The sequence below is a fragment of the Ascaphus truei genome, chromosome 1 (assembly GCF_040206685.1).
Source record: "Ascaphus truei isolate aAscTru1 chromosome 1, aAscTru1.hap1, whole genome shotgun sequence".
In the NCBI taxonomy this organism is placed as follows: Eukaryota; Metazoa; Chordata; class Amphibia; order Anura; family Ascaphidae; genus Ascaphus; species Ascaphus truei.
In genome coordinates, this window is record NC_134483.1 from 129720897 (window position 1) to 129746801 (window position 25905).

Consider the following 25905-nt stretch of genomic DNA (forward strand, 5'->3'; position numbering starts at 1 on the left):
CACGGCCACACCAACTCCCCGATGGGAAACGTGGCCGGACGGTGACGCGCTGGATCCAGCACAGAAAAAAGGTAAGGTGCAAAACAGCGCTAATGATATTGATTGAAATTAAATAAATGTTCAGGCAGCCAGGTGGATGACTGGTAGTACAACCAGTCAGGGAAGCAAAATGAGAAAAAAAAAAAAAGGTTAAACCGGCGCCAAAGGGGGGTAAATACCAGACCAGTGGAGGGTGTGACAGTCCAAATACAGTCCTTGGGATGCTGAATAGTGATGATTTCAACTCAGCAGTGTATATGTGGAAAAAGAAAAGAAAAAGATAATGGTGCAGTAAATCAACACAGGGGGGGGGGGGGGAAAATGCACAGATAATTTACAGATAATGACAAACAAGACATACAAACATGAAACAATAGCACGGCCTAAATATTAATAAAAAGCAATTTATTTGTGTGGAAAGTGCATGAACCGCATCCGGAGGGGTAAAATTACAACCCTACTCACAGAATGCTGGAAGGGTACAGGCAATGATCTGGTGCGTGCAGCTGGGCTCTCAAGATGGCGACCGGAGCACTTGGGCTGGCGTCTACACGTGACTGGAATGCCAGGCTGGTGACTCAGATGACGGGACCTCTGGGCGGACGTGACGTCACCTCCGTTGTAATTTCTCCACCGGCTCACAGGTCTCCAGTCCTCCAGTCCTCCTCAGCAGCCGCAATATCGCCGCACCGGTTTTAAAACACTTTTCAGAGACTGCAGATTTCTCCTTAGGAACTGCAGACTTCTTCCACACAGTGAAACACTCTAAAAACTTGGAACTTCCCAACGCGTTTCGTACGCATGCGCGTACTTTTTCAAGGGATGACATCCCTTGAAAAAGTACGCGCATGCGTACGAAACGCGTTGGGAAGTTCCAAGTTTTTAGAGTGTTTCACTGTGTGGAAGAAGTCTGCAGTTCCTAAGGAGAAATCTGCAGTCTCTGAAAAGTGTTTTAAAACCGGTGCGGCGATATTGCGGCTGCTGAGGAGGACTGGAGGACTGGAGACCTGTGAGCCGGTGGAGAAATTACAACGGAGGTGACGTCACGTCCGCCCAGAGGTCCCGTCATCTGAGTCACCAGCCTGGCATTCCAGTCACGTGTAGACGCCAGCCCAAGTGCTCCGGTCGCCATCTTGAGAGCCCAGCTGCACGCACCAGATCATTGCCTGTACCCTTCCAGCATTCTGTGAGTAGGGTTGTAATTTTACCCCTCCGGATGCGGTTCATGCACTTTCCACACAAATAAATTGCTTTTTATTAATATTTAGGCCGTGCTATTGTTTCATGTTTGTATGTCTTGTTTGTCATTATCTGTAAATTATCTGTGCATTTTCCCCCCCCCCCCCCCTGTGTTGATTTACTGCACCATTATCTTTTTCTTTTCTTTTTCCACATATACACTGCTGAGTTGAAATCATCACTATTCAGCATCCCAAGGACTGTATTTGGACTGTCACACCCTCCACTGGTCTGGTATTTACCCCCCTTTGGCGCCGGTTTAACCTTTTTTCTCATCATGCTGGATCCAGCAGCGAACTTTGCTTGCGCGTGCGCACGCGCACTACCCGTGTGCATACAGAGCTGTCAGCCTGCAGCATTAACCTGCCCGCGTGGGACAGAGGGGAAGCGTTTCCCTTGCTCCTCCCGCCCCTGGCAGGGGGCAGAGGGGGAGGGGGAGAGAGAGGCTGACCCAGAGCTGGCAGAGGGAGGGGGGAGAGAGAGGCTGACCCAGAGCTGCCAGCCGGCCCTCTTCCCCCGTCAGACCAATCAGGGAGAGGAATTATTTATTTTTAAAAAAAAATTGAACGTTTTGGCGCGCGCAGCGGAATTAATAGAGCCGCAGCAACGGCTCGCCAGCGGCCTAAATCCACCCGCCGCGGGCAAGTAGTTATAATGAATTGTCGAACACTGTATATATATATATATATATATATATATATATATATATATATATATATATATATATATATCAGTGTCTACGCACACTGATTATGTCAGTCTCACTGATAACAAAATACATAAATCAGAACTTTTTTTGATATAACGTCTTTAAATCTCTGGTGGCTTTATAGAAGCGTGCAGTGAATACTCGGCACTGTTTGGTATTTGCAGTAGGTACTGTACAATTTCCAAGTAGGGCGATCACTACGTGGTAATGAACCCCTGAATATCACAATCCACAGCAAATTCAGATAAATGTACCACCAAACTTGCCCTTTGTTGTCAAATAGGATACTGAGCTGTGTGGCAGAACTGGAAAAACACATATACAATCTTTCCTTGCCTCATGTTTTGTTGGCTTGTGAGGAGTCACAAAAGTCCTTGCAAGACCTTGTCTAATAGGCATATGTTGTGTGAAGGATGCAGTTTATGCAGTCCCTCCCTGTCTATTCTACCTCATAGAAAGGAGTAGGAAATGTCCAACTGACCTTTAGTTGAGCGTATCCACCTTCAAGGGCCCTTTCACTCATAATGTAGGGAGTAAACTGTCAGAGCTTTTCAGCTTGTTCCAGGAGCAGCAGCACAACACAGCATGTATATAGTGTAAGGGCACTAGGGGCGTGCATTGGAATACATAAACGTGGATAGATTTATTACAACTTTACTTCAGCTTTATTGCAGTGTAGAAATTGCTCCAGTTCTGCAATTCTTATTTTTTAGGCTCCCAACCCTTAAAATATACCAAAGTTGCTTCAGGTATAATACATACTTGACTTCTCTACAGTACATGAACAATAAGGTCATATTTCCATTGATAATTATACTTACCATTTTCATGTAGTTTTACATTTTCATCTAATTTATGAGGGTTACTTATTACACTGCAATAGTGCTGATTGGGGCACTGTAACTCCCATTGAAGTATGTTGAAGTTTCCATGTGATAGGGCCTTGAACGACACTATTGCAGTTTAATGATTAATCCCCTATGTATTTGAAAGGACGATTGAGGAATAACTGCTGTAAGTGTTTGCCAGGCCTAATACAAATGGCCACGGTTTTTTTTTAACAGGCTGGATTAACTTTTTCATCATTTCAAACGGGGAAATGTTATTTCTTCAGTTACTTTGATCTTAAATGTTTAAGGTGTCTTTGTATAAAGAAACACCTAGATCCCTATTTACACGCACTCATGGTGCACTAGAACATAGTACAAGGATATAATATCCAATAATAAATGCAATTACCCCACTACCTCGCAAAGGGCTAACATAGGTGACAGACGTGCAGTCTGTTAAAACCAGAAAATAACAAAACTTTAATGAAAATTAGTATTCATGCCGAAACAAGTGAACGTATGTACATGTGAAAATAAAAGAGGAATAAAAATGGTCCCCTAAGGGGAAGGTGCTAGGGAATAAACTGGTACAGTAGTAGGAGGAATAAGCTCAATAGCAAATCAGTAATCCTAACCATTCAGCTACCAATTGACCAAATGGTCTGGTGAACAAAGCCTCACACCCACAAATGAAAACCCTGCACAGGTGTATGACCCACTGATGCAAAATACATATGGTATTTAGTATCAACCGCAGCTGAAACATCAAAGGTAGTATAATAAGTAGCTACAGCAAAATATAACTATGTGCACAGGTAATGAGGCTCAAGGCTGTAAGTGTACCAGAGATAGACGTGTGTGTTGTGTAATATATGTCTATTGCCTGTAATCACCACACTGATCAAACTCCTGGCAAGTAATAAATGCAGCAGCCGCAGCACACAGTTGCCAGCAAACCGACACATATACAAGTGCAAAAGCAGGTATACAACCGTCTCCTGGACAGGGGAGGAGGCTGAACAGCTCCACCGTCCTTAGCACCGTCCCGCTTGCAGGCGTCACGTTCGTGGCATAAAAACCTCACAGTCAAAGTCACAGAATGTAATAAGTCTTAGGCTTGTTGCCTTAATCCTCTTTCACTTCTCCTATATACACTCCCTTGAAGTGAACCAATTGCATGTTCATGTTAAATGTAGGTAATTGACATAATTTTTTAATATTCAGATAAGTATAATTATATTACAGGGATTGAAAAAGACAAGCACCTAAAGTTTAACTCCTGGGGCATGTTCTGTGCGCAGCGCTGGCTGATCTCAGTCACCAGCATCAGTGCTATCCAGCATGCTTTGCGAGCGCAAAGAAGCATAGGGTGCGTTGCGTTCGGTCACCGCGGTGACTGAGAGGGGACTCAGCACTGCGCCATTTAGTCTAGCATGTGGGGGAAGGGATGGAAATTTTGAATAAGTAGAAGCTAGACACAAGGAGCACTCTGCCTCGCTCCTGCCCCCACCCATCCACCTGCTCTCAAATCAGACAGTGTGGCAAGAGGGAGGGGAAGCAGTGTGTATTTAATATTTTTGCCCTCCCCTGGTATATTAAATATATATATTTTTTTAACTTTTTATGTCTGCATTGCAGGCAAAGGCTTTGGGCTGTTTTTACATTCTTTACCAAATCTCTTTTTGTGATAAGTCTTTTTGTAAAATTCTTCATACGCAGACTGTAATAGTGCTAATCGAGGTAAAGTCACACAGTGACTCCTATTGAACTCAATGCGATAGTGACACAAGTGTCAATACCGCAGCATATTAAATAACGTCCATAATAACTTTTTCATGAAGACTCTGGTAAAGAGTTGTATGCAGCTCTTTGTGGTACGGAAGGTCACTGGCCTTCTAATGACCTCAGTTTACCAGACAGCTACAGGCAGATTGCAAAATAGTCACATTTGGGGGTATAGGTGTCGCATGTAAATTTTATTGAATAGTACAATGGGTATGCGGGAACCTCCTCCAGCAAATTCTTACATTATATTGGAAGCAATATAGTTTTTGTTTTATTCATTTAACCTAGGAATTGGTAAGTCTTTGCTTTTGTATGCCACTCTTATCAGAGATTCAGAAGCAAATGACTCACTAGACTCCAGCAGTTCTTTTTAGTCTTTCTTAATCTCCACTAATGCAATTTAAAGCCTGTCGAAAAGTGACTTCTTATGGAAATTCAGATATCTTAAAACTGTTAATTACTCCGCACTTCGACTACTAAATGGTTCAAAGAGAAGTTGAGAATGACTCGCCTTCCATTAATTGTTTGAATAACTTGACTGCTACTGCTTTGAACTGCTTAAGCAGTTGCTTTCGTTTCTGACAATCCGTTTTACTAAAGGAATATAGGTATTAAAATAAAACATGCCATGTAAATGTGTATTACTTATCTCTACTTCAAAAACATTTAGCCGTCATCGTAAATAACAATATTGCTTTTGATAGCACAGGACGTGTGGGTTCAGCTGGGATAACTAAATGATAAAGAATAAAGTGCCTTTATGGTGATGGCTATTAAAGCACAGTTCTGTACAATGTAATAATTCAATTTACCTTTAAAAAACCAAGTAGGCAACAAAGAAAGCTAGTCACTTATGCCTCAACAAAAATTCACTAGAACAAGGGGGCGCAATCTTTTTTCCCTGCGCCCCCCTGCCGGCGGTTCCCCTCTCTCCACGCCCTCCCCACCCCCGCTTACCTCTGCTCCGGCGTCATGATGTCACCTGACCATAGCAACGTGACGTCACATGACCTTGCGGCGTCGTTGCCATGGCGAAGTGTCTAAGAAGCTGCCGGAGCCAAGGTACAGTAAGTAATGTTTACAGAGTTCTTCGCCGCTCCCCCGGCACTTAATTTAAGTGCCTTCGGGAAGCGCACGGGGCCTCTGTAAACCCCGCGCCCCCCGCAGTCAGTCTCGTGCCCTCCAGTTTGCGCTCCGTTGCACTAGAAGACAGCCCCATTTACGTAGTTATAGAATGGGTGGTCTCAGACTTGAACTGAATCAAGTCTTTGAAGTCAGGTTTACACTATTAGATGATAAGTTATTTATTCCAAATGAATGAACACCTTGGTCCTCAATATGTAAAGTGTTTGCTTTGGTACCACTGTATAAGATGTAGGCCCAAATTTACTAAGCGGTGCTGCTCCACAACACACCCTGTGGCACCGGAACTGTTATGTGTCTTCTGGTGCCATATCTTGTGGCATACTGTGGCAGCACTTAGTAAATGTGGTCTTCAGTAACATCTGTGGTAGGAAAGTAGTCCTAATCGATGAGCCTTTGTGGCCACTTGCTGAGCCTTTGGTAATCACACGTTTAGGCCTCTTGTTATTACATGTTCTTTTGTGACATTGCATATGCTGAATACTGGCGTATTCACATGCATGTAGTTTTATATGATCATATGCATTTTATCTTTCACTGTGCTTTTATGATTTTATTATATAGCCTTTATTACAACATAACTAAACTGTGTTACTTAAGTCATTTTACAGTATGTAATCAGTACTGTATTACTGTTCTGTTGCAAAAATAAATGTGACATGCCAAAAGTGCTAAATATAGGTGATTTTTATGCAGTGAACACCACTTTCCTTTTGCAGTAAATGCTTTATTATTTTTTAGTTGAAATGTCTCAATGAATTATGTTGATTATCTTGTGCTTGCTGTAGCTGTCCTATGTAAACTTCTCCTAAGCACTAAATACCTTCTTCATTTTTTTCGTATGGGATTCTACACTAGAAGTGTAAAAGGCAGCAAGGTCACAGTGAATTCTGTAGGCTTTGGTTCAATCTGAAATTTATTGTGCTATAATGCATCACTCCATTAATAAGAATGCTACTGTAACTCAGGAGTTACAAATCTTATTTTGTCATGTACCGGTAGTCCTCGGTTATCCAACCGAATCCGTTCCGGAAGTAGCGTTGGATAGTGAAACCGTTGTAAAGTGAGTCCCATGTTAATCAGTGCTGGTGAGCGTTGGATAACGCATTCAGGCGTCGGATAACGCATTCAGGCGTCGAAAAACCTCCGATAGGGTTGCATTTTAAAGCGTTGGATATTTCATTCGTTGTAAAGTGAAATGTTGGATAGCGAGGACTACCTGTATCACTACAACAGTGTACCTGAACCTCCAGCTCATTATTTGCAGGTGTGTCAAAGTATCTTTCCCCATATTTATACTTATATCTGCATTTTCATCTACTCAAGTTTTGTAGTATAAAAATATCCTTTGTGTTAATATTTTGCTTGCTTCATCTTTGTCTCAGACAGGGCCGGTGCAAAGGTATTTGGCACCCTAGGCAAACCTTCAGCCGTGCGCCTCCCTCCCTCACCCTCATCCTCCCTATCTCCCCTCACCCTCCCCTCCCCCCTCCCTCACCCTCCCTCACCCCGTCTCCCCCCTCTGAAGATCCTAGTGTTCAATCAGTGGTACTAGTGCCACAGTTTGGGAAACCCTGTATTAAAAGCTATATAAGTCCCAGATGGCTATTTTTATTGAAAATGTTTATTTCCTTAAAAGGCTTTTTGCTTAACTTTTTTTTACCACTTGTGCATTCTTCTTGGACTTGTGTATAAGAGATATAGGGGCCAATTCACAAACCTGTGATAAAATCAATGCATTGTCGGCCGACTTTGCATTGATTTATCTCGCACTAAAACATGAGGGCAAAAATGGTATTCACTAAAAATGAACGCATGACAGTTTTTTTTTATCCGTGCTTACACGCTATAAATCCTAGCGAGCGGCAACTTACAAGCGATCGTATAGTTCAAATATTCATTTTGATAATACTGTATGTCAGCAGGGGGTCTCCTGAGCCGAACCGCATTGATTTCAGCCTCGGGGACGCCCTACTTCCAAAAAAACATTTGATTGGCACGGTGGCTCACCCATGCCCTGTGGGCATGAGCTGCAACCATGTCAGGCAATGGGCAACCTGCCAATCGTCAAAACAAACCTCAAATTAAAAACACATTCAATTTTAATCCTAAAAAAAAATTTAACTATTGATTTGTACGGTGGCACACCCATGAGCTATGCCAAGCAATGGGCAACCTGCAAAAAAATAAATACAGTACATGCATCAAATAAAAACCAGATTGCATTGCCATAACACAAAAAAAGCCAATAAACCAATTGATGGGCACAGTACCACACCTGTGGGCATGGTCCGTCACTCTGTCAATCAATTGGCAACCTACAAAAAAATAAATACATGCATCAAATAAAAAAAGACATTGCTGTACTGTACATTTGAATTAATAAAAATGCCAATACAGTACCAACCTAAAAAAAAAAAGCCTGCACATAAAAAAACAAGCACCAAACAAAAGACATTTACATTGGAATACAAAAGTTACAGTATGCCAATGCAAATGCCAACCTAAAAATAAAATAAAAAAATACAACATTAAATAAGATACAAGCCATCTTTTTCTTACTTTTTGATGTCTTCACCAACCGAATCCAACTCCATTTTTAAATTTTTTTGCAGGTTGCCCATTGCCTGGCATGGTGGCAGCTCATGCCCACAGGGCATGGTTGTGCCACCGTGCCAATCAATTGTTTTTTTGGAATTTTTAGGATTAAAATTGAATGTGTTTTTAATTTGAGGCTTGTTTTGGTGATTGGTAGGTTGTATATTGCCTGGCATGGTGGCAGTTCACATGGGTGTGCCACCGTGCCAATCAATAATTTTTTGGCATTCGTAATGGATTTTTTTTAAATGTAATACTGTGTTTTATTTTGGGCCTGTTTTTTTTTTTTTTTAACTTGACCATTTATTGCTATAGTGTTATATGGGCATGCTTTAACACTGTGCCAATCAATGGGTAGTGGGTGGTTAGACCTTCCGAGTGGGCATTGGGGGATGGAGGGTTAACCCCTTAATTACTATAGTGGTTACTAGTCGCTAAAGTGATTAAGGGTTTAGGGGCCATTACATTGTATTTTTTTTATTGTACTGTTGCTGACAACGGAGGACAAGGACGGTGATGATGTTGAGGACAACCTTAATCTGGCAGAGGTAAGGGCAACTTGTATTTACTTTATGCTGCTGGTTTATGAATTGTATTAAATGGGAAAATGCACTATTAGCCATATCCGGATAATAGTCATTTTGCCCATTACTGTACTGTATGTCTTACGGGGGTTATGGGGGTTACAGAGGGTGGGTTGTGTATTGGTACAGTAGGTACTGTAGTAGGTATTTTAAGGTTTATTGTGGGTAGAGGAACTTAGTGAAGGGGGTAGTTGCCACCGGGTGGGTGGTCAGGCCTCGGTGGATAGTGGGAGGGGTTAACCCTCTCATTATCATTGCAGTTAATGAAGTGGTTAAACCCTCTCAATGCCCACCCGAGAGGCCTAACAACCCATCCTGGGTCTATTACCCCCTTCACACCCCCTTTGCCCCCATTAAACCTTGTAGTCTGCCTTAACCCCTTCATTAGCAAGAAAATAACCAGGGTTGGCGCTCACGAGGAGATGGTACCACTAAGAAATAATCCAAATTAAAACAGTGAAATAGTGACACCCTCTGGTAATTAGGGCTCACTACAAGAAATGAACCCAAAACAGTGCAATAAACATATATAATAAAACTAAAATGAATAAACAAAGGATACCCACTCAACCTAGACAAGATGGGAAAGTCTTCGTTTCCCCTGGGACGTAGTGGGTAGAGGTGACAAGGGAGCGGGACACCATGCACATGTAAAAGAGGAGAAATCACAAAAATAGTACAATACTGTAAAGCACAAAAATTATATTCCTATAAAATTCTGTAAAGATTATACTCACAAGCAGACAGTGAGTAAAGGCATTTCACACATAAAGTGTACACGAACAGTAGTCCCACGTAGAGGGGCGTCTGGGAACCAGGATGGAATGGATAGGGTGCACTACAGCAGAGGACAAGAACACACCATAGCGCGAACTGTGCAACAATTTAATGAATTAAAAAACACTTCACAAGTGCTCACTTACAAAGTATAAGAAAATATCAGGCAATAAGGAATCAGAGGTACAGGCATATGATGATCTCACCGCCCCTTCCTCTCCAGGAATCGCGATTAGGTTTGGAATGGTGACGCTCCGCCACAGGTGCTCCTAATTGCGGCCGCAAGAAGCAACGAACAGCTCGGCGTCTCTCCTCCACGTGTCTTGGTATCTGCCACGATTCGACGCATTTTGCTAGAGAACTAGCTTCGTCAGGAATCTGGCACCCTATCCTACACTTGCTCTTAAATACAATCAATTCGCTCTTCATTGGTGGTGTATAATGGTCTCTGGTGACGTGGAATTAATGCGCTGCATCTGTGACCGCAGTCACCCGGGATACAAGATACAAAGCCAATCCAAGATGGCCGCCGTCGGGACAGAAACTTACAAACACCTTGTGGAACTTTATCAGCCATATTGTCTTAGTGACACAGTGTTGGGATACATGATACAAATCCAATCCAAGATGGCCACCGCCGGGACAAAAACTTACAAACACCTTGTATAACTTTATTAGCCACAGTGTCTTAGTGACACAGTGTTGGGAATGGACAACAAGTCACAAACCCTCTTAAATTGAGTAGTCAGCAAAAAAAAAGGACATTGCATACAGTTAGAAATATACCCCAAAAATACCCAAAAACAATGTTTATACAATACTGATAAAAATTAAAAATTTATTCTAAAAGTGCATTTTAAAAAGAATATAAACATACTTAAAAAATACATACAAATTTCAATTATTGCTACTGTTTAAGATTTTTAATGGTTCACTCTAATAGTTAAATTACAAATTAAAAAATAAAGAATATCTTTATTACAATAAAAATAAAAATAAATAAATAAAGACTGCTAAAAGTCTAACTAATTCTAATTGCTATCCTTGTAGTCCAACCAGGCAGCATGTATGAAATAAAAGAGAACAGAGTTAGCAAGCACATACTGTAGTATACTTTCGGAAAATATCTTAAAAGGGTCACATATTGAAATTTTAAAACAGTAAGAAAAACTACAAAAGTTCACTATCATTTCGGGTGATGTATCATGGTCCAAAAGTGTAAAAAGTAATAAAAAGGCAGAATGATTTTTTGGGACAATATACAAATACCAACCAGTAGTCTATTTATTTGAAAAATTAAAAAAAATTTTTTATTGTATTGGTTGTTGAAAAAAATATTAGTAATTGCTTTTTGAATATATAAGATCTCCAGTCATATTCATTGAAAGCAACTACATACCTTAGTGAATCCGATATGTATCAAACGTACGTGTAAAAGAAAAAAGCATAAAAAATAGCAATGAAACATGGTACATTCACCCATCTTAACATCACTGGTTTCACATCTCATTACAAACATCGGTAAAGAAAAATGTATTGCAAATTAAAGTGAAATAAGGTATAATCACACTAAGAAAGCTCCCAACTCAAAATCAATTGAGACCTGATGGGATCAGAGTTTTTAATTTATAAATCCAGTGTGTTTCTATCTTTGTTAGTTCTGTCTCCCTGTTACCGCCCCTCCAGTGTAGTTTTACGTGTTCAACCCCTTTATATTTCAAACTATTGAGATCTGATTGGTGACACAGTTCATAATGTCGAGATACACTGTGTGTGGGAAGTTTTCTTCTGATGTTACCCAGGTGTTCTAAAATTCTCACTTTGAGAGGTCGTGTTGTCTTCCCTATGTATTGGAGGCCGCATGGGCACTCCAGTACATAAATGACATATTCTGTGAGACACGTGATATGGCTGTCAATGTCAAAAGTTTCTCCTGTAACATTTGACCGAAAGGACCTGTTAGTTGTATCTTTATTCCTACAGGCCTTACATAAAAGACAGCCAAAAAAGCCTTTGATCGGTCTCAACCAATTCTCATTAGGGATATTCTTTTCCTCTATCAGGGCACTATGAGCTAGTTGATTCTTCAGATTTTTACTTTTCCTATATATAACTTGAGGCATTTCAGGTACGATTTCTTTAAGCACTGGATCATTCTTCACTAGATGCCAGTGCTTTCTTATTATTTTCCTTATATTGACTGCTTCTCTGTTATAATTAGTAAGAAAGGCCCAATCTAAATTTGTCTTTTGGCTGTAATTATCCCCTTTCGCTCTAGGTTTTAAAAGATATTTTCTGTCCAATAGTCTGGTTTTACGAATGGCCTCATCTAATTTCTCTTTTTTATATTCTCGTTCTAAAAACCTTTTTGTTAGAATTTCAGACTGTGACTCAAAATCCTCTTCATTCGTGCAATTCCGTTTAAGCCACCGATATTGTTCAAATGGGACATTGTTAACCCAATGGGGATGATGGCAACTAGATGTTAGTATGAAATTGTTAGTGTCCACAGGTTTAAAATACGTGCGACTCTTCAATATATTATCTTCCACAAAGATGGTTAAATCTAAAAAATCAATAGAATGGGTGCTATACTGATAGGTGAAATTCAGATTGGCATTGTGACATAAAGTCCTTCAGTGCAGCATCGCTGCCTTTCCATACAATAAAGACATCATCGATGTAGCTCCGCCACAGGGCCAAGCTCACACCGAGCCCTGGGTAGGACCAGATGTAATCGTCCTCCCAGATGCCCATGAATAGTTTGGTATAGCTCGGCGCGAACTTGGTACCCATGGCGTTGCCACATGTCTGGAGGAAATACTGACCATTAAAATTAAAATAGTTATGGTCAAGGATAAACTGTATCCCCTCCAATAAAAACTCTAACTGATCAGTCATCATGTCTGAATCTGATTCTAACACTTTCTTTATGGCTGCACATCCCTGCGCATGCCCTATTGACGTGTACAGGGAAGTGACAACGCACGTCGCTAACAGGCATCCATCAGTCCACCCTGAACCTGTCAGGATGTTAATAACGTCAGTGGTGTCCTTGAGATATGACCTTAATCCAACTACATATTTTTGTAATAAATGGTCAATGTACTCAGAGAAATTCTGGGTAACCGACCCAATCCCTGAGATTATAGGGCGGCCAGGAGGGTGAGTCAAGGATTTGTGCACTTTCGGCAAAAAATTAAAAATAGGCAGCCTGGGGTTACTAATAGACAAAAAGTCAAATTCTCTTTTGTTTAAAATCCCTGAAATCCTCCCCTTTTCCAATATTGTTGCAAGTTCTTTTTGATAAGTCTTAATAGGATCTTTGTCTAGCTTAACGTAAGTTAACTCATCGTTCAAGAGTCTCTCTGCTTCCCTAATGTAATCAGTCCTGTTCATAAGGACGATACCACCCCCTTTGTCTGCTTGTTTAATTAGTTTTATGATTAGTTTCTCAAATACATTTCAACTATTTACCCGAAAGGAAGTAAGGGCAATTTCCTAGATATATTTGAGAAACTAATCATAAAAGATTTGGAGGATCTGGCCACAAGCAAGAGTAAATATAGATCCAATATGACAAAGGAAGAATGTGAAGCGGTTAAGTCTCTGGCAGAAGATACCTCCCTGGTAATTAAACAAGCAGACAGAGGGGGTGGTATCGTCCTTATGAACAGGACTGATTACATTAGGGAAGCAGAGAAACTCTTGAATGATGAGTATGTAGTTGCTTTCAATGAATATGACTGGAGATCTTATATATTCAAAAAGCAATTACAGGTAAACCCCGTTATAATGCGGTCCTCGGGGTCCACCCCGAGACCACCGCGTTAGTAACGGGGTCGCGGAAAAAAATGGCCGCCGCATCAGCGCATATTCACCCCGCGGGACAGGAGATGGGAGCGGGGATGTCCCTCCGGTCCCCGCTTCCCCCTGTCACCGCGTGACAGGCCGCGGGACAGGAGATGGGAGGGGGGATGCCCCTCCGATCCCGGCTTCCCCCTGTCACCGCGTGACAGGAGATGGGAGGGGGGATGCCCCTCCGGTCCCGGCTTCCCCCTGTCACCGCGTGACAGGAGATGGGAGGGGGGATGCCCCTCCGGTCCTGGCTTTCCCTTGTCACCGCGTGACAGGAGATGGGAGGGGGGATGCCCCTCCGGTCCCGGCTTCCACCTGTCACCGCGGGCCGTACCGACAACCTACCCCCACCTACCTGCCCCCCCGCGCTGCACCGGGCCATCCCACCAGCCCCCGCAGCATCGGGGGCCCCCGCAGCCATCACCCCCACCGGCACGCAGCGCCCCCCCCCCTGCAGCCACATGCCTCACCAATCATCCCCAAGGTAAGGCTGATTTATGTATATTTGTATTGGGAGGGTGTGTGTGTGTGTGTGTGTGTAGTGTGTAGTGTGTGGCAGTGTGAGCAGTGTGTGCAGTGTGTGTGCAGTGTGCAGTGTGTGCAGTGTGAGCAATGAGCAGTGTGTGTCAGTGTGAGCAGTGTGTGTGCAGTGTGTGCAGTGTGAGCAATGAGCAGTGTGTGTGCATTGTGTGAGCAGTGTGTGCAGTGTGTGTCAGTGTGAGCAGAGTGTGTGCAGTGTGAGCAATGAGCAGTGTGTCAGTGTGTGCAGTGTGTGTGCAGTGTGCAGTGTGAGCAATGAGCAGTGTGTCAGTGTGAGCAATGAGCAGTGTGTGTGCAGTGTGCAGTGTGATCAATGAGCAGTGTGTGCAGTGTGAGCAATGAGCAGTGTGTGTGCAGTGTGTCAGTGTGTGCAGTGTGAGCAATGAGCAGTGTGTGTGCAGTGTGCAGTGTGAGCAATGAGCAGTGTGTCAGTGTGAGCAATGAGCAGTGTATGTGCAGTGTGTGCAGTGTGTGCAGTGTGTGCAGTGTGTGCAGTGTGTGCAGTGTGTGCAGTATGCAAAAAAAATATGTAATTTTTTATTTATTTTTAAACGGGAGCCACAGGAAAACCGCGTTATAACCGAATCGCGGTATAACGAGGCGCGTTATAACGGGGTTTACCTGTACTAATATTTTTTTCAACAACCAATACTATAAAAAAAAAAAATTTTTCAAATAAATAGACTACTAAATAGACTATCATTCTGCCTTTTTATTACTTTTTACGCTTTTGGACCATGATACATCACCCGAAATGATAGTGGACTTTTGTAGTTTTTCTTACTGTTTTAAAATTTCAATATGTGGCCTTTTTAAGATATTTTCCGAAAGTATACTACTGTATGTGCTTGCTAACTCTGTTCTCTTTTATTTCATACATGCTGCCTGGTTGGACTACAAGGATAGCAATTAGAATTAGTTAGAATTTTAGCAGTCTTTATTTATTTATTTTTATTGTAATAAAGATATTATTCTTTATTTTTTAATTTGTAATTTAACTATTAGAGTGAACCATTAAAAATCTTAAACAGTAGCAATAATTGAAATTTGTATGTATTTTTTAAGTATGTTTATATTCTTTTTAAAATGCACTTTTACAATTAATTTTTAATTTTTCTCAGTATTGTATAAACATTGTTTTTGGGTATATTTCTAACTGTATGCAATGTGCTTTTTTTTGCTGATTACTCAATTTAAGAGGGTTTGTGACTTGTTGTCCATTCCCAACACTGTGTCACTAAGACAATATGGCTGATAAAGTTATACAAGGTGTTTGTAAGTTTTTGTCCAGACGGCGGCCATCTAGGATTGGCTTTGTATCATGTATCCCAACACTGTATCACTAAGACAAGGTGGCTGATAAAGTTATAGTGGAGATGGAGGGTTGGTCAGCGCACGGGATTTTGCTCAAACATAGAGATAAGAAGATATGCAACACGGAATTAGTGTTTTGGTAGCCAAACAGTACAATAGAGAGTAAAAATGTTTTCCTTTAAAATAATGATATTTTTTAAAAATACTTTAAAAGAGAAAATTTCTTAAATAAAATTCTTAAATAAAATGGTGTGGTTTAATGAGCTATTCGTGGGCAGATGCAAACTATGTGCTATATGTGGATGACTAGCAGGGCTTCTGTGTGTTTGTATAGCCTGTTGTTGGTCTGGGGTTAAAGGGGATAATGGGGCTGATTGGCAGAGTCTAGTGTGCAGTCTTTCCTTCACGGAATGCTGCTAGAAGCAATGAATGGCTTTCTCACCCTCCTAGTGGAGGCAGTATGTGAGTTGCTTCTCTCCCGGGTGCCCAAATAGAAAGAAAATGGGCCGAACTCGGTGAGTGAGCAGATAAGATTTATTGGGTACAAAACAAAATAACACTCACGATACAGCTTTGAAAACAGCCCAGCATCAGCCCGATCGTCCGGTATTGTTCCTCTCACCAGTGTGGCTCCCGTGGTCGCGTCCGACGGCGGGACCGGAAGAGGAGGTCTTACCGGATGTCAGCAGGCTGGCTGGGTCCTTCAGTCAATGGGCTCCGGCAGGGAACTACGCGTTTCGCAGTGATGCTTCGTCAGGTTCGGGCTGATACTGCCTCCACTAGGAGGGTGAGAAAGCCATTCATTGCTTCTAGCAGCATTCCGTGAAGGAAAGACTGCACACTAGACTCTGCCAATCAGCCCCATTATCCCCTTCAACCCCAGACCAACAACAGGCTATACAAACACACAGAAGCCCTGCTAGTCATCCACATATAGCACATAGTTTGCATCTGCCCACGAATAGCTCAATAAACCACACAATTTTATTTAAGAATTTTATTTAAGAAATTTTCTCTTTTAAAGTATTTTTAAAAAATATCATTATTTTAAAGGAAAACTTTTTTACTCTCTATTGTACTGTTTGGCTACCAAAACACTAATTCCGTGTTCCATATCTTCTTATCTCTATGTTTGAGCAAAATCCCGTGCGCTGACCTAACCCTCCATCTCCACTGCAACTACAAGAAGATTCCGGGCTTTATCTTCTCTACTGGTCCAGCTGCAGAAAACAACAAGGGCAAGTATACACTACCCTTTCTTTGGTTATACATTACCACAGAGGCAACATCACAAGCCTATACAAATAGGGAGCGCCCCAACCCCTTTTCTTTTTGTCACGGCTGATAAAGTTATACAAGGTGTTTGTAAGTTTTTGTCCCGGTGGTGGCCATCTTGGATTGGCTTTGTATCATGTATCCCGGGTGACTGTGGTCACAGATGCAGCGTATTAATTCCACGTCACCAGAGACCATTATACACTACCAATGAAGAGCGAATTGATTGTATTTAAGAGCAAGTGTAGGATAGGGTGCCAGGTTCCTGACGAAGCTAGTTCTCTAGCAAACGCGTCGAATCGAGGCAGATACCAAGACACGTGGAGGAGAGACGCCGAGTTGTCCGTTGCTTCTTGCGGCCGCAATTAGGAGCACCTGTGGCGGAGCGTCTCCATTCCAAACCTAATCGCGATTCCTGGAGAGGAAGGGGCGGTGAGATCATCATATGCCTGTACCTCTGATTCCTTATTGCCTGATATTTTCTTATACTTTGTAAGTGAGCACTTGTGAAGTGTTTTTTAATTCATTAAATTGTTGCACAGTTCGCGCTATGGTGTGTTCTTGTCCTCTGCTGTAGTGCACCCTATCCATTCCATCCTGGTCCCCATTGCCCCTCTACGTGGGACTACTGTTCGTGTACACTTTATGTGTGAAAGGCCTTTACTCACTGTCTGCTTGTGAGTATAATCTTTGCAGAATTTCATAGGAATATCATTTTTGTGCTTTACAGTATTGTATTATTTTTGTGATTTCTCCTCTTTTACATGTGCATGGTGTCCCGCTCCCTTGTCACCTTTACCCACTACTTAACCCCTTCATTGCCTTAGCGTTTAGCCGCTACGGTAATTATCTCTTTTCTTGGGGTTGAGGAGGAGCGCAGGATAAGCTCGTGATATGTAAAAAATAAAAGTATATATAGTGCAGATGGTAGATCACTGCTATAGAAATAATCAGTATAGGAAATGAACTCACAAAAATCGTAGAATGTTACTGCATGTCAGAGATCCATCTCTCTCTGACTGGAGCACTTTGTGTATCTGGGGTCAGGATGCCTCTCAGTGGAGTGGATGATATGTAAATGAAAGAAACCACAAATAGTGCATACTGTATAAACTAAAAATATGTATTAATCACAAATGTTCAGGAAACTCACATTTTCCATGAATAAGATGGGTGGTGGAGAGAACCGCCGATAGAAGGGTGGTGGAATGTGAAGCTGCTGCCCGGTGCTTCACTTTGACTTGCACCTCACAGTGTACTTCCGCATCAGTCTCTGCCGTCGCGTCACTTCCGGTTTCGCGTCACAGGTGAGGGCGGGAAGCCAGAATGGGTCTGGTGTCAGCAATAGATTGCCAGTCCTTCAGTGCGCAATTTCTCTCCCCAAAAGCTCTAACTCTACGCGTTTCGCACACTGCTTCGTCAGGAGTACGGTAATTAAGCTGCTTACATTTTATTTTTATTCATGGTGTGTGTGAGCAGGTGGTCTTCTGAGCTGACCAAAGTTGATTTCAGCCTTGTGGACCCCTGCTTCCCGAGATACAGGCCCCGTTATGAGGTGCCGGTATCTCCTGCAATGTTAAACTCCCACGGTCACGTGACCCACAGGATTTTAACATGGCAGGGATACCGGCACCCCATAACGGGGCCTGTAACTCCGGAAGTAGGGGGTCTCCGGACCTGAAATCAATGCGGCTCAGCTCCGGGGACCCCTGCTACAACACTGTTAAAATTAAATTATGCCCCTGCGATCACCTGTTAGAGGCGCACAGGTAGAGTGACTGATTCAGTCTCTCTCTTACTGCGCATCTCTTACAGACAGGTAGACCCCAGTAGGATTAACACAGCAGGGACCCCTGCTGTGTTAATCCAATGTGCCATTAGTCTGTCGCGGCAAATGTTGAAAGGATCTCGGGGAGATCACGAAAACCAATTCGAGAAATGGTCGGATAACGGCCATTGCATCTGTATTGAAACAAGCAAGTCTGAGATATTTTTGATAATTCTCTGAAAGCATTCATTTGTTCTACATTGGTTTCAACATTCTCTTTTGAGGCACAAAAAGCGTCCACGCCAGGACCAAAGACGGGGATATCTCTTGTCACTTGCTTTGGCAGGCAGTTGTTTGTTTTCTCTAAATTAGCAGAGTATTCCGTGCTCCAGGCACTCAGCCTTTCAAGCAGCCAATTCAAGGAGCTGAATCTCCCAAGTCCGTTTGTCTTATTCAAGTTTTCGTCCATCCAAAGAAGGCAGGCTACCAGGTATAAATTGCCCGAGCCTAGGATCAGGGGTTCAAAGTACTTTTAAGGAACCCTCTCAATGGAAATTATCGAAGTGGACCCTCTCAATGGAAATTGACAAAGTTCCTTAAGTGCCTGTTAGAGAATATTTATGCATAGTGGTTACATTGTTATCAGCTTGCATAAAATATGAAATGGATATACCAGCATTGGCAAAGTTTTGGGTGGTATACTGTATATCCCCCACAGTATAAAAAAAAAAGCGGGAACCCGCACACTCAAAAAGAGAAACAAAGGGAATAAGTAAATCAAAAGGATATTTTATGCTTATTCTTACCATTATATTAGTATACTATATCCCCCACAGAATGTGCTGCTCTCGTGTGGGTATGTCCATAACCTTATTGACACATACTAGTACTGCCACGAAGGGACATAGAAGTAAATATTGACTGACAAATATTTATACTGTAGTACATTTATATCCTAGTCGATTTCTTTCCAAACTGTCTAATGTTAAAAGCTCACAAAAGATTCCACTTAATAAAACCAGGAAGCGATCATAAAACATGTTGATCTTGTCTTAACAATGTCAATTAATCGTAACTGTTCTAGTATTCATAACAGATATAATTACCAGCAGCGCAAAAACAGATTACGGAATACGTGATTATGTCTGAGGGGGCTGGGGGCATTCCTCCATTAAATCTCAATGATGAACCCATTACTTTTTGTGCTGTTATACAGCAATTGGTTTGCTGTATTTACTTTCAGACGTTTACAGCTTAATTTTCTCCTGCATTTTCTTAACAAATACAATATGCTTATTTGCAGTACATGTTGAAAACATTAAAATCTAGGGCTTGCATTTAACCCTTTGTGGTGCAAACTTATGAATTGATCAGAAACTTTTCAGAAATAGTAAAGCCAAAGGGCACACAATCAAATGAAGCATACGTTTTAAGGATGTAACCTCAAGCAAAGCTATAACTTCACCTTGGACATTTGAATCTGCAACCTTTTTATTGAGGTTTGGTGTTGACTGAATGCCAGCGCTATACTGAACGAAGGAATGGTATTTTTATCTTCTTCACATCAGTGCTTTCAGGTTCCAGTTTTCGCATGTGTGCATGAGCTGTAAGTTTGGGAAGGTGCAATAGGAGTATGGTTTACTTATTAAAGTATCAAATTTTGTCTCTGCATAATATTTCCTATATATTTCCTCTTTGTGTCAACAGCTTTGCCACATTATTAATGGCAATAGAATATATATATAATATATATATCTCCAAGGGCACTGCAGGTCGATTATTAGCTGCAATGGAGATATAAAAAGAAATGTAGATTTTATCCTGTTGGAACTATATCAAATTACCTATGCATAGACTGGGTAATCTTTTTTTTTCTGACTTGGTTTTGTTACAGAATATGATTAGAAGTTTCATGGATGTCTATCAGCTTGCATGCTCCAAAGCTACTACACTGGAAAGAGAAATATCATCCCACCAAATGCACATTGCAGCCCTCAAATCTGAACTCCAAACTGCATGCCTGCGTGAAAAGGAAAGCTTGCCTTCGGTAAGTTGCTTTCACACCAAAGATCTTTGACTGACAAGGTCTTGGGCCAAAACATGGGGTAAAAACATGTTGTAAATATAACAACTGCATTTGGTGTTAAGATATTTTTATTCTGTTTACAAAGCAGAAAACAAAACCTGATGATTTCTTGTATCTTGGCACCGCAGTTGACAGTTGAGTTGGCCCACAATTGAAGCATGCAAACGTCTACAGATGCAGTCCATGTAAGAATGTTATTAATTATGCGTAAAACCAACATGGTATAATTAGGGCATGTGCTTACCCTTTGTAGGAAACTGTTAAATATCCACCATGACTGTCTAGGATGGCGAAAACATGTTGTGCTTTGAGTGTGAGGTTAAGGTACAATTTTATGAGTCATCTCAATTCTGAAATCCCAGCTCCTTTTATTTAAGTTCATGTAAGGCTAATAAGGTGATCCTCTAGATTTGTCCCAGAGGGGCTTATTGAATGCAGATGTGTTTGTGTCATGCAGACATCCCACAGACATAAACTATCGTATGCATCCAAGTATGTCCATAAAAGAGAATTAAGACCTTTATCACTTTGCCTGTAATTGATTCATGTTTTTCTTCCCTACCCTCCTCATGATCTTGAAGATACACATCACTGTATATATTTATACAACTATAGTTGAGAACAGTTTCAGTCTCTGAATGCTCATGTCCTTAAATTATTTGCTTTGCTTTGAGACCACAGCTGTGTGCGCTCACTGGATAATGATGTGACATGGACGAAAAGGAAGAGGAACACTGTCTGAGTGTTAAGTGTCAAAATGCTTGGAGAACTCCTTACAGGAAGGAATACTTTTGTTGATTAGTTATTGGTCAGTTCCCACAGTTCTTTCAGTTCCTTGTAGTTAGATTACAAGTTCAGGGACGTTTTAAATTTTGATTGCCCGGCAAATAAAACACAATAGAAGGATGTTTTATAGTGGGTTAGAAAATTACAAACACACCACTCAGTGGTGCAGATTACTTTAATAATCAAGGTTAGAAAATATAAAGGGATAAATCCCACTCACAAGTAGAGTGCTTTCAAATCGGCACAAAGAATGAGTATTTCATATCCAAGGGAGATCCCCCTGTCTCACCGCCACTGTTCCCCGTGGTACACACATGTTCACTCCCTGTTCATTTCCATGTACCGCGGATCGACTCTGTTGTTATGGAGATACTTGGGGGTGCTTTACAGCAGGGGTGCTCCAACTTTTTAGTCTGCGCCCACCCTGATTTCCCCCCTTTTCTTGTCACCGGTGTTTATGATGTCACAACGTAATGACACGTTGCCAGAAGCCGTCGGAGACAAGGTAAGGGAACTTACAGAGGCCTCGCGCGCGATCCCCCAGCATTTAATTTAAATGCTTTGAGGATGAGCATGGGTCCTCTGTAAGTGCCGTGCCCCCCTCCATCCCCCAGAAAATCTCACGCCCCCCAGTTTGCGCACCCCTGCTTTACAGGATCCCTTGGACAACGCCACTCCATTTCAGAATCAACCTACGCATTTAGCAAAACCTCTGTTTGATTCCTTGGGGATAAAGTGTAGTTTTGCCTCTACTCTCCAGATCAGAACCAACGATAATAACACCCTAACTCCTGTTACTAGTTTTAAATACTTAGGCATATGGTTTGACTCCCATGTAATATTTGGGATGCACATTGATACCCTGACATCCAAAAGCTATGCCAAACTAGGTGTACTTTACAGGAACAAATCCTCCCTAACTCTGCTGGTCAGAAAGCGTAACGCACAGCAGATGCTAATGCCAATTATCGACTATGGGGATATAGTATACGGCTCGGTACCCCAAACCCACCTTTGCAAACTTGATACCTTCTACAATTCAATATGCCGTTTTGTTCTCCAATGCAACTACAACACACATCACTGTGAAATGCTCAAATAACTAGATTGGTCATCAGTAGAGTCTAGGCACAAGTTCATCTCTCCTGTCTTTCCTTCAAATACTTTCTGGGCAAGCTACCCATCTACCTGAACAAGCTCCTCACCCCTACCACATGCAGCACTAATCATCTGAGATCTGACTCCAAAAGACTGTTCATTGTCCCAAGGTTCAGCAAAGTTTCTGGCCTCTCCTCCTTCTCTTACCGTGCACCCCAAAACTGGAACAATATACCGGAGACTCTCACAGCCACCACCAGTCTAAGTTCGTTCAAAACTAAAGCTGTCTCACATTTTTTTCTGGTCTGTAACTGTTACATACGCCTATAATATATATTATCTCTAACTGCATTCAACATCTTGTATATAATGTATACCTTGTTCACTTAATGTAACTATGTATTTGTAGCCATGTATTATTTGTCATCATAACTCTTCCTAAGACATACTTGAAAACGAGAGGTAACTCAATGTATTGAGAGATCTGGGGTCTCATATCTGGTTTGTAGCTCATGAAAACTAAGGACTTTCCCGTTATCTAATAAGTCGGCAATTGTCCTAATATCTTTAGCTTTGAATTGATCAAATTGTTTGGTATCACAACCTGTGGGAAAATTTGGATTGTTAAAAAGTGGAATAAGTTGTGATGTGGTTGATATAAGTTTAAATTTGTTCTTAGACTTGGTCCATACCTCCCATGTACATCTCATCGGTCCCAGTTCGAACTGTTTCACCTGTTTCTCCTTTTTTTCCAAGGCCCATAAGGACAGCGGCAGAGAAGACTTTCTAGCATGCTGACATTCTATGGCTAACCAGCAATATTTGGCTGGGTCGGCATTCCAGACCACCACTTGCTGTAATTGGGCCATCTGGTAGTACTTTGAGACATCTGGGACACCCATAACCCCTCTTATTTTTGACGTGACCATAACTGATCTGGCTGTCCTTAGCCTTTAGCCCTGCCAAATTTAGTGGATTATTTTATTTTGTAAGTTTTTTTAATTCAGATCCAGGTACCCGGACCGGGAGAGTCTGGAAGTGATATAATAACCTTGGGGGTATATTCATTTTGACTGATATTATTCTCCCGATCAACTGGAATCCTTCCCAGCTTGCCAAATCTTTTTTGATCTTATTGCATAAGGGTGGATATTTGCTTTTATATAGAGAGTGGTAGTTCCTAGTCATATTTACTCCCAAATATTTAATATGAGAGGAACTCCATCTGTAGTTGAAATTCATTTTTAACAGTTTAACCTCAGGGTCTGGGAGATTAAAGTTTAGGGCCTCTGACTTATCATTATTGATTTTATACCCAGAGATTTTCCCAAAAATCTTTTTGAAGATTGTGAAGAGAAGTCTGGGGGCTCGCTAGTGTTAAAATAATATCATCTGCAAAAAGAGAAACTTTGTCATTTGTTTTTCCAATTACTATACCCCGTATATTTTCATTTGCTCATATATTCGCGGCTAATGGTTCAATCGTTAGCGCGAATAGAAGAGAGGACAATGGGCAACCCTGTCTTGTGCCATTCTTAATTTTTATGGGGTCCAACCCATTCCCTGGTAGCTTAACTAAAGCCGTCGGGTTTTGGTATAGTGCTCGTACTCCTTCTAGGAACGCGTTCTTAAATCCGAATTTCTGCAATGTTTTATCTAAGAAAACCCAGTCTATTCGATCGAACGCCTTCTCCGCATCTAGGCTTAGAAGGATAGCTCTGGTTCTAGTGAGATGGACATGATCCACTATATTTATTATTTTCCGAGTGTTATCTGAAGCCTATCTACCCGACACAAACCCAACCTGGTCTATGTGGATCAATCTCGGCAAAATAGGATTTAACCTGTTCGCCAAGATTTTGCTGTATAATTTTAGATCGTTATTTAGAAGAGACCGGACGATAGTTACCACATTGCATAGGGTCTTTACTCTCTTTGTGAATAATGGCCAAATTCGCAGTTGACATGGTTGAGGGGATTGGTTTCCCTTCTAAAAAAGAGTTATACATCTCCAGTAGGAATGGAGAGGGTATCGCTAGAATTTTTTTTATAGTAGACGTTGGTGAATCCATCATGGCCAGGGGACTTAGATACTTTTAGTGCTTTAACCGCTTCAGCTAGTTTGGTTTGAGTAATCTTTCTGTTTAAAGCCTTTGATTCATCTTCGGTCAGATGGGGGAGATTACAGTCTTCTAAATACTTAGTTATAGCCTCAGAGTTTTGTGGCTGTGAAGATCCTCTAGAGGAATTCAGGTTATATAATTTTGTATAGAATTTGGTAAATTCTTGCGCGATTATTTTCTCGTCGTATACAATACTGTATTACCCTTTTTATCTTTAATTGCCGTTATTTGTGATCTCACCCGAACGCCCCTTAGCTTATTAGCTAATAGTTTGTCAGCCTTGTTTCCCTTGTCATAGTATCTTTGATTGGTCCATTTCAGGGCTTTCTCAACCTCCTCTAATTTAATTTGCATTAGTTCTGATCTGGCAGCAATCAGGGATTTGTACAATTTGTTTGTTGGATAAGTTTTATGTAATTGTTCAAGATTTTAAATTTTCCTGGTTAGTTCTTTGATTATTTTTATCTTGGCTTTTTTCCTATGGGATGCAATGGAAATAAATCACCCGTGATTGTGGCCTTATGGGCTTCACAAAGCATCGCCGGGGAGGAAACTGAGTCCTTGTTAATATTGAAAAATTCTTTTAGGGCTTGCTTGATTCTGTTCTCTATTTCAGGGTGGTTCAGAAGTGAGTCGTTCAGCCTCCAACAGAAAGTATAATTTTTGACAAAGGGGAGGGTGAGAGTGAGATCAATTGGTGCATGGTCCGACCAGGTGATGTGCCCAATACTAGTATACGAGGTAGCCTGGAGAATATTTTTTGTTATAAATAAGTAATCTATTCTTGAGGGGGACGCGGGGAATAAAAAGTATAGTCCCTCTGGCCCTGGTGTTGTGCTCTCCAAACGTCCGTTAGGGAAAAATCTTTTATTATGTTTCTAAATTGTTTTGCTATTTTCTGCATATGGCTCGTGTGAGACTGACCCGGGGCTGAGGATCTATCCACCTCAGGGTTATAGACCATATTTAGATCTCCTCCTACTATGAGAGAGACCAGAAATTTGGGTTCAATCGTTTCCAATACTGATTTCAGGAAATCTAGCTGATTCTCGTTTGGCGAGTAGAGATTGATTAAACTAACAGCCGCACCTGAAAGAGAACCATGGATTACAAGGAATCTCCCTTCCGGTGATTGTTTTTTCCACACAGAAGGGAACACCCTGTCTGATTAAGATTGCCACCCCTCTCTTTTTACTGCTGAACGAAGAATAGAATGCTTGGGGGTAAACCCTCCTGAATGTGTTAGGGGGGTCGCGGACATCAAAATGAGTCTCTTGTAGGAACACAATATCTCCTTTTGATCTTTTAAGTTCCTGGAGCGCCAATCTCCTTTTTCTGTTGGTCTGGGACCCC

The 25905-nt window shown here is 41.5% G+C and overlaps 1 protein-coding gene across 11 annotated transcripts in view; it reads left to right on the forward strand.

Annotated features, from left to right (window-relative positions):
- The window catches only part of CCDC171 (coiled-coil domain containing 171), a 279688-nt gene that overhangs the window by 209886 nt on the left and 43897 nt on the right, over positions 1-25905 (forward strand). For 8 of the 11 annotated variants that reach the window (XM_075594761.1, XM_075594743.1, XM_075594738.1 and 5 more), the window contains one exon: positions 20354-20506. The exons of 1 other annotated variant lie outside the window; for it this stretch is intronic. In XM_075594761.1, coding sequence (XP_075450876.1) covers positions 20354-20506 — 153 coding nt within the window. Of the gene's footprint in view, positions 1-20353; positions 20507-20630; positions 20731-25905 lie in introns of all 11 variants that reach the window. 2 more of the 11 variants (XM_075594768.1, XM_075594769.1) reach the window with 2 other exon arrangements.